This window comes from Trachurus japonicus, chromosome 9, assembly GCF_045865225.1.
Source record: "Trachurus japonicus isolate A0001 chromosome 9, Traja_1.0".
NCBI lineage: Eukaryota > Metazoa > Chordata > Actinopteri > Carangiformes > Carangidae > Trachurus > Trachurus japonicus.
In genome coordinates, this window is record NC_140915.1 from 13,952,237 (window position 1) to 13,962,160 (window position 9,924).

Below are 9,924 nucleotides of genomic sequence, written 5' to 3' on the forward strand. Positions count from 1 at the left end.
GAGGTTTTATCTATACTTGCTTTACAGACCCAGGCCTGAATTTCTGAAAGCACAGTTTTACTACTAAGGGATCAAAAACGATTTCATTGGTCCATTCTTACGCCTCTTATTGGTTCATTTTCCATGAGTTTTTCCATGACCCACTGTTATTATGGGTCGAAACTGCTTTTGTGTGTCTTTCTATTCATCTTTCCATACACAGGGGTACTGTATGAAACATTAGAACCAATGCACACAAAGCTGATCCTTTTTGATGGTTTTAATCTCTTTGTGCCGGTCTACCTGCATGATGAAGCGATCCCAAGCCCTGTGACATTGAGTAATGTGAGTGGCACTGATCCAGGAGAACGAGCAGCTGAGTCTAGGCTAATGTGCAAAGTCAGTAACGTCATGATGACATGTTGAAAAATTTCTGTTCAGAAAACCTGGAGAAAAACCTGGCTGGCTTTTTTTTTTCCTGTTGATGCAGTGGGTGTGTGCGTGACGTCCTAAACGGCCTGGACTCCTTTGTATCCTTGCCGCTTCTGGTGAGGCAGGAATTTGTTTTTCTTATACCTGTAAAAAAAACAAAACAAAGGATGTAATTTACTCCAGTTCAAAAGGCAATTTACTGACTTTGTTCCCACCATCCTTCAAAAAAAAAAGCCTTTGAAACACCTGAAACCTGAAAAAGTGCTGGTTGATGGAGTTTCAGTGTCCAAAGAGATGACATGTGAGATCATTATCTCCCTCTGTGGTTGACGTGTCCCCACATGAAACAGGATGTTTGGCCAGACTTCACGTCAGAGGGGCTTGAATCACCCAAAAAATCTATGATCACAGTTTTACACCTGGATCTATATTGTATGCCACAAAAAACCCAAGTGGCAGATTATATATATTTTGAGTGAGAATTAAAGACTCAATAGGAGAGAACAATTCATTAGGATAACAAATTTTCAGCATGTAAAATGTACATCTTTAAAATAATTAGCAGGTAATAAAAAATACTGATGTTGCAGGAAAGTAAAAGCATCTAAAAATGGTCACATAGCCACAAACTGTAACCACTGTGTTGGCATATCACCATGTGTAATTAATGTGGCTTATTTACATACAGGTTGCAATTACCTGGAAACCTATTCATTCGTGTGAAGTCATGCTTGTGTTGACTTAACAAATCAGAGCTTGCGCTGCTTTTAGCTCCATTTTTGGTCTCAACCAGCTCCTGAAGCTGCTGCTAAACGCTCCATGATGTTCAATAGCTTGTTGCTAACTGTGTGTGTGTGTGTGTGTGTGTGTTAAAGTGGAGGCCAAATTTGGCCATAAAGCCGGAGCCCCACATTTGGAAAAAAAGTTCTGCTCTGCTCTCCGTCTGGTGTCCCAGGATTCATAGCGACAAACCAACAGTACAGACATTGATAAAAGCAAGCTGCATCCTTCTGAGTGGTCATTTCCCTTCATACATCACACACACACACGTGTACACACACAATGAATCACAGACTAAACACTTACCACTTGCAGCAGAAGTACAAAGCTCCAGCCAGGCCTATAATCAGCAGACTCACACAGAAAATGGTAAGAATGATCTGCTCCTCTCCCATTGGCTGCGTGACAAACTCCATGTTGGCACACCTGGGGCCATAAAAGCCCCTCTCACACCTGCAACACAAAGAGGCCTGTCACACACAATCACACATTAAAAGTAACAGATGCACAAGAACACACAAACACACACATTCACATTCACACACACAGGATCGTACTTGCAGTGCTGCTCGTTCATGTCCACCAGCAACATGCACTGGCCATTGTTCAGGCAGTAGTTGTCGAACGTGCTGTCGCAGTTCTGTGTCGACCGCTTCACCACATGAGGGCGATCTTCTCCCTGCCCTGAAACACCAACAACAAGACGACTCTGAGAAAACAATTCATTGTCGACTCATTCATCATTTTCACTGTGATAAAATTGCTCTCATTAGAAACTGATGTTTTTAGAAATGATTTGATGTTTGATATTATTTCCAGAGCTGCAACAGTTAGTAGATTAACCACTAAGTCCAATGGAAGAATCAATGGACTCTTATTTTGATAGTCAACTCAGAATGCTAAACATGCTATCTGTGTTGCTTGTGTGGGTTTCACATTAATGTAAATTCAAAATATGTATATATAGATGTTATTTTCTTGTACCTCTACCTCTCTACATCAGGTTTTATTTTACTGTAGAGAGGAAGTGATTGACCTTTTCGCCCCTGTTCCCAAGCACGATGAAAGGTGCCGTACAAATAAAGTTAAAATCATGTGAGATGCCACATTGGATTATACACATTTACACATCAATATAGTTTTTGTTATTTTGAATTTCAGCTTTAAGGGTTCGGGTTAGGTGTGGTGGTGTCTGAGGGTCATCACATCTGAATCCAGGGAGAAGTTAACAATATGTATCCCAAGTTTACAAAAAAAAAAAACGTGTTTGCACTTCCTGAGGCCTAATTCACAAATAAAACTGCCAATACGATGTTGTTGTGAATTGGACATCTCCCCAGTGACTGGTGAAGGACGTCTTATTTTACCTGCAGGTAGAGAGGCGCTGTCTGTAGTTTGCAGCCTGGATGAGACACTTCTGGTGAGAACGTACGGCCAGAGCAGCGTGACTCCTGTTGAACAGAGAATATTTAAACTGATTATTTACACTGGATATAACGTCAGTTTGCATAAAAGCTCGTTGGATCCAGCTCTGTGTTGGAAGCAACTGAGGTCTGGAAATAGGGAACCGATTTCTTAATGAGACATTTGAAACCACACCAAGCTTTTCAGTTCTTTCTTTTTCTTTTTGTTCAGCAAGTACAAGAAAATACATGTACAAGACCAATGGTAGAGGTTTTTACTGAGTTACATGCAGAAGAACCGAGAGAAAACATTGTGTCTTTGGAGGTATTATAACTAGCTGAGGCTCGGCCACCAATGTCCACTGTTAATCTTTAAAAATATGATTATTCCTACACTGTCTTACTGCAGTTACAGTAAGACACGTTGCAAAACCCAAAGGCCCATAGGTAGTTTCATCAACTTGTCATGACCCATAGTTAGGTTTTTTAAGGTGACATCTAGTGGCTGTAATAAGTATGGCAGGAGCAGAGGGAAAGGTGCAGTGATGTAGCATAAAAAGCACTAAAGTCAGGGTGTAGAAAGTGGTTGGGTTGGATGGATTAACCACAGCACTTTCATGCAGGTGAATCAAGTTCAATTTTTGCAGGAAATGTCTTATTGCAGGAGGGTTAACTGAGATCGTGACCTTTTTCTGAGTTTACAGTTAGTGCCAAAACCCAAAAAAACATTTTTGTGGTGCAGTACTTCAGAAAAAACTCATGTAAGTCACATGAGAAGGTAGAAAAACAACCTGTGCAAAAAAACGCCTTTGATTTTTTTAGGTTGGAGCACTTGTTGGAGAGTTTGTGGTCTTTTCTTCAGCTGCTAAATGATTTGTGTTTGTTGACATTCAAACATCACACCTATATGAAAAAAAAAACTCTTCTCTCGTCAGAATCCCTGCCAGTTTTTTTTTGTGTAAACTACCCCACCTAGGACATTACGTGGTGTGGCTCGTGTTGCCTGGCCCACATGCCTGTACCAGCCTGCACATCTTTATAATGCGTAGCTTTCGCAGACGCCCACATTCCTGCAGGCAGGACAGAAACACACATGAATCTGGATGCAAGATGCGTCTAGTTATGGCTGGTTATGGATCTGGTTATACTCGCTGTAAAAGCCTGGCCCCTGGGTTTCTGTTCCTGCCTGTTGTTATGGCTGCAGAGATTATTTTCCTCTGTTTTCGGTGAGAAGACGCACACTGGTTGTTGGGTGTTTCTGATGTGGCTGATTAGTTTAAAGTACACAGTGCATTTACGCGGAAAGTGTTGACCAAACAACTTTTCCGCATCACTGTTCAATCAGCCCATTTACATCAATAACAATGACTCACTCTAATTATGACTAATAATAATGATAAGTCATATTATGCTCTCAAACCTCAAGATGGGGATCCATGACAATTAAACATGTACACCCAGGTAAACCATACATAGAAATACAAACACTTGTGTTAAAGGGTGAAAGGGAAAATAACAAAAGTTTATGACCCACATGAGTGTGGGTCATAAACTTTAGGTCATGAAAGGTTATCATGATAGATTAACTATTAATCACAATATCTGGGTCAAAATAAACCTCAGAGCTGAATTACTGCAAATATCTGAGGTGGTTTAGAAAATGAAATTACTACTATTTATTACTATTATTTCTATTTCTAACAAGACATACTGTACAGTGTACAAGCCAAGGTCCCTGTAATAACCTGAATATTTCTAATGTTTGCTACCTCATTAGAATAAAAGGAAAGATTAGAGACAAAAACACAATATAACACAATTTGGGTTTCAGCACATTGCTTTTTCCTCTCTCCTTCTTCTCCATCAATCATCTTATGACGGGTGATCCATCATGTGACCTTTTGAAGCTGGTCTGACCTCTACAGACTGGGAGGTACTGCAGTAAACTGGTTGAAGTTTAAGAGGTTTGACTCATTTTCTATAGTATTGTAACAGTTTTACTTTCATTCTTAAAGGATATATCTATAATATTTATTTTACTTCCATTAAAAGATAAACCCATGGGTCGTTTGTTCAGCAGCTTTTTATGACGCATATTTACGTGTTTTTTAAAGTGGCATCTAGTGGCCCTAGTAATTATGACAAGAACAGAGGGAGAAATAGTGACGTTATATACAGTAAAGAGCGCAAAAGTCAGCATAGGGTCGAGGCTGACCAAGTACCTTTGCCTAAACCTAACTAACTAACTAACTAACTAACTTTTTTTTGAAGCCATACTATATTAGTAGGCACAGTCCTAAAGTGTGTTGTGGTAAAGATGACATCCAAGGTCTTTATGTGCTGTGCAGTGTGTCAGGAAACACTCATAAAGGTAAAAAAAAAAAAAAAGAGAGAGAGAGTTGTAAAAAAAAAAAACCTTTTCGGGTTGTGGAGGACTTGTTGAGTATGTTCACACTGTTATAATGGTTGTCAAGTAAAGAATCTGAGCAGTTCCTCCAGTACTGGGTAACTCGACAGTCAGAATATCATTTTTTTAATTTTTTTTTTAAGTTTGGTATATTTGTCCTCAACCTGATTATACAAGAAGGCTAAATGACAGATTCAATCAGACTGCATGTGTGCTTTCAAATAATAAGTCTTTCATTCATTGTTTATTTGCCAACATCCCTCAGCATCCCTCGGGCTCTGGGCTCAGCCTGGGCGTCAGCGTATTAACAGGTATGTGGAAAAGTGCTTCATCTGGCTCCAAAACTTCCACTCTGAAGATCCATTTCTGAAGCAACTGGTAAGTCAAGGAGCAAAACTCCAGAGGTAATGAGTGGTAGGATTACCAACACCTCAGGGAAAGCATCTACGTAAGTAAAAATTGAAGTTTGGTTTTATTAGTACTTAAAAATGATGGCTGACCCAATTCTACGTAATAAAATGCTGCCTTACCTGCAGGCTATCATACAGATGTGTTCAAGCTTCCAGCCCCAATAAAGGGCTAGGGGTAAAGAAATGTATTAGGCTACATTACAACAAGCTGGTGTAAAAAGGTAACTGAGTATGTTCATCCAAATACTGCACATTAAGTAGGAGTTTTCAGGTATTTGTACTTTCCATAGTTAAATATTTGGTTATTCAAACTTGACACCATGATGTACTTTTCCCTGATTTACTCCACTGGGGTATTTTTACTCTGTCGTAATATGACTTCCATGTTATTATTCTTAGTACTTCTATACTTTGCACAAGTGTAGTCAACATATCTGATATCAGATGTATGGAGCACCGAGCACAAATCAGTGGAGTAAAAGTATAATGTTGCAGTACAGTACATCCTACATTGAAAACATTAATTACAAGTTAATTAAAAGTACAGGAGTACAAATGTACTTCAAGACTCTTATAATAGTATAATAGCCTATAACTATTGATGCAATAGGAGCCAATTTGACCTGCTTTGTTGTTTAGATTCATCTATTTCATTGTTCTTCATAATCTCTTATGTTATATAAAATCTCCATCTGAAAAGTAACGAGTAACTAAAGCCGTTAAATTAATGTCATGCAGAGAAAAGTTGTTTATTTCCCAAAGTAGAATAAACTGTAAACACCCCAGTAAAGTAGCTATCAGTGCTCCAACAACACAGTGTAAGTGTAGGACTAGCCTACTTTTAGGCTTTCGGTGGCTTTGATGCCTTTTAAATCGACGAGTCAAATGAGATATGACAACACATGTGAAACTTAAGAAAACTAAAGTGAACTCACCGATGAGTGAGAGCAGCGCTGAGACTTTGCTGTTCCTCATTTTCAGCAGCGACAGGTCGATGACAGGCTCGAGGCTCGTGGGGCAGGTTGAGGTGAGCTCCACGGGGATGAGTCGCTCTGGATTAGAGACTCTTCACACACTGACTGACAAAATAACTATTAGGTAAAGGGGCAAGGCGATGTCTCGGCTGGCAGACACCCACGGGAAGCCAGTAGGGTTCAGTCCTGCGGTCTGGGTGTGGTGACAGATTCCTGTGATTTAGATTATTTCCTCAATTTAAACGAGAGGTCCAAATCTAAAAAGACGGACCCTGAAGGCAACACGACGACTGGGAGGAGGAGCTGCTCCTCTTCTTCCCCTCACGCACAAGTCCAGCCTTTACTTTTAATCCCAGCTGTCACTGACAAAGTGTTCACAGCTTTTGACTCAGAAACTACAGTACTCTTACACCCCCATGAAATACACTTAAATCACACCTAAATACTAAAATAAAAATCTAATTGTAAAGAAATAGATATTATTACAGATTAAAAAAACATTCAGTTATACATGTTAGAACTGTTGAATATTATACCAAATACATAATAAGCAATTGTTTAGCTGCAACGTTATATTATATTGTACAAACTTTTGATTTGAAAAAAACGTATAAAGCACTAAAACAGCTGAGAAATGAATTTTGCACAGTAAAAACTAAACTGCACTGAAGTGAAAATGTAATGGAAAACAGTGTGCTTTAAAAATATCCAACTAGCCTACAACATTTAGTACACGTACTCAACCATTTTCCACCACAATTCACAGATGTGGTTAGATAATATTGGAAGATACTTGTAATATTAATAATACCACCACTATGGTAACCCCAAGATTGATAGCAACAACAAAAATAATGTTTTTTTCTTTACATTGTTGCATGTTGTGTGCTCTGTGTTTACATGTCATTATTTGTGTTTCATCTGATTTCACAACTGACTTTAAAGTGGATCTTCAACATTAACTTTACCTAGTTGCGTTAGCATATCAAAAATTATTTTCCATAAAGGTAACTACACCATTTTCCTCTACAATTAAAATTCTTCTTAGACCTCATGATTTAATATTAATAATGATAATAAAGGTATGTGCATTAAGTTATCAGTAAGATGTGTTTGTGTTTACCCACAGAGATTCAAGAAACATAAATATTCATTTTATGAATTTATTACAAAATTTTAAATAAACACATTCAATAAGTTAGCTGATACATTACAATAAATACACACAGACACATTTCTCTCCCTCCATCTTTAAAAGACAATGCAATGATTCATATCTAACCCTGTTCAGTATTAAAGGCCAAACCAACTCTGACACAGTTCAGAAAGCTTTTAAGAGTCTCATAGTGGCTTTATGCCTCATGGCTGACTGTAGTGGTGACAGTGATGAAGATGAAGAGGAACAACAAGTTGCAGGGGGTCACACCGAGGCCTCGCATGGTGCATATTTTATTAGTGGTGGTGATTTGACACACCTGGAAAAAGAGAGAAAAACAAAACATCTGTATTAGAATTTCAACACATTTTGGGCTCATATTGAAATAAATATAATGTAAACCTATAATGAAACAATGATATTTTAGCCCAGACTAAAACAACTCTGAAACACAAATCTGAAAATATCAGAAATCCATCATTGTGTTTCATGTAAAAATAAAACCATGACAAACATGACGAGTAATCCCCAGAAAACTTTATCTGATTGTGGCAAACCCAACAACACAGTGATGGGTCCAGACAGTGAATGAATGAATGAGTAAATAATCCAGAGCAAAGCTGAATATTAATATAAATCTAAAATTGGCAAGTGTTTTAATAAGGAAAGGAAAAAAAGGAAAGAAAGGCCCACACGTTGGATACTCACTTCTTGCGGGCACAGCAGATAATTATGATGGCGAGGAAAATGATGAGCACGAAGACTCCAAAAATGATACCGATCAGCTGCTCTAGCTCGGGCAGAGTGCGGGTGTGCGCGCTGAAGAAGTGGCAGCGAGTCCCGCTGTAGGAGGACGTGCAGCTGCAAACCAGACAGAGAAATATGTGAGTGCATTCCAGGGGTGAACACGAACAGACATGTGAATGTGGATATGAGGCAAAAAAAAGAAAAAAAAATGTTGGGGGTAAAGACTGGATCTTACATGCAAAAAGGTTTGTCACTGTCTTGGGGGTACATGCACTCGCCGCCATTTTCACAGTAGTTTTCATGTTCACTTGCGCAGGATCTGTGCAAGCGCAGAACTCGAGGTCCCTCCATGGTGGCTGGAGAAAAACAGTAGCATCACAATCAGTTATCACAGTTTTTTTTTTATTTTTTCATTCATCTGCTTTTGATTTTTTCCATTGAAACACGAGTTGGGACTCATATTGACCTAATTAATCAATTTATCATTGATTGACACAGTCTGGTCCCCACATGGACCCACACAGACAGTCCACTGTATCCTAGAAAAACTGTTTTTTTTTTGAAGATGTATGACCACTTTTGTGCACATAAGATAGAAATAGAATATGTTGAGGTTACAAGTCAGTGATCTATCCACAGGTCTGTGTGATGCTGTGATGACACCAAAACACTAGAGACACTTACTGTTGTTGAGCTCTGCAGTGGGAGATGGATGTGACAGTGAGGGAGTCTCTGTGGTTTGGAGACTGTCAGTCACGACCGCAGACTGTCCCACTGTGGTCAGGAGAACCAACACTGCCACCACTGAGTAGAGGGCTGGAAGACATGGAGATAAATAACAGACAATTATTATAAGAAAAAGTTTAGTTTTTGTTCCCTTTTGGCTGCACAACATACTCCTTTCTAGTCCAGATTCTTCACAACACAAATACAATGGTTTTATTATGCTCAAAACAACTTTGTGTAGCCTGTATTTACATCACACAACTACTATTCTGGACAATTCATGCACACTGCATGGACAAATAATGACAAAGCATTTAATATTGAACACCTCCGAATACATTTGACACTTACCCATCTGCAGGTAGTTCTGTCTCGGTGTAAACATCTTGTCTTCTGTGCTGTGTGTGTGACGTCTGGTGCTATCAGCTCAACTCCTTCTGTCTGAGTAGTGTGATCAGCAACAGGTTTCTGCGGCGCTTTTATACTCGACTGCCAGCCACCGAAAAGATGTAAACAGCCAATCAACACACTTCATAAAAAAAAAAAAAACGAGAAGCATTTCCTTTATTTGCGGCGTCTCTCTGCGTGCAGAGACAAAGTCGTAACGCTTGTTGAAGGTGGTGGAGGTGGTGGTGGGGGGGCACGTTATTACCCACAGGCTCTGTTAAGTGTGGTTGCTTCTCTGGAAAGCCTCTGAGCCCACGCATGCCGCTGGCAGAATGATAGTTTCACTCAAATACTTCCTTTTTCAGTTTGCAGTTGCTCCATTGACAGTTGACAGGTGTTGTGAAAGCCTCAATTTCCTCAAAGGGATTAATATAAAGGGATTAATATAAAGGGAAGTTTGGGATTATGTATGTGCATATATACATTTCCTCTAGTTTTATGTGTGACACAATGATACGATGTT

The 9,924-nt window shown here is 39.2% G+C and overlaps 2 protein-coding genes across 2 annotated transcripts; both read right to left on the bottom strand.

The window, feature by feature from the left end:
- LOC146981093 (proepiregulin-like) lies at nucleotides 1–6,604 on the bottom strand. The gene is made up of 5 exons (XM_085786041.1): nucleotides 6,347–6,604; nucleotides 2,559–2,642; nucleotides 1,749–1,875; nucleotides 1,498–1,644; nucleotides 1–555 (listed from the first exon to the last, which is right to left on the bottom strand). Exons 1-5 carry the CDS (start codon nucleotides 6,384–6,386, stop codon nucleotides 489–491), a joined length of 465 nt encoding a protein of 154 aa, XP_085642167.1. The 5' UTR covers nucleotides 6,387–6,604; the 3' UTR covers nucleotides 1–488.
- Nucleotides 6,605–7,534: 930 nt separating this feature from the next.
- Nucleotides 7,535–9,621, bottom strand: LOC146981094 (epigen-like). Its single transcript, XM_085788118.1, has 5 exons — nucleotides 9,366–9,621; nucleotides 8,973–9,104; nucleotides 8,524–8,644; nucleotides 8,250–8,402; nucleotides 7,535–7,860 (listed from the first exon to the last, which is right to left on the bottom strand). Exons 1-5 carry the CDS (start codon nucleotides 9,397–9,399, stop codon nucleotides 7,806–7,808), a joined length of 495 nt encoding a protein of 164 aa, XP_085644244.1. The 5' UTR covers nucleotides 9,400–9,621; the 3' UTR covers nucleotides 7,535–7,805.
- Between the last annotated feature and the right edge of the window lie 303 nt (nucleotides 9,622–9,924).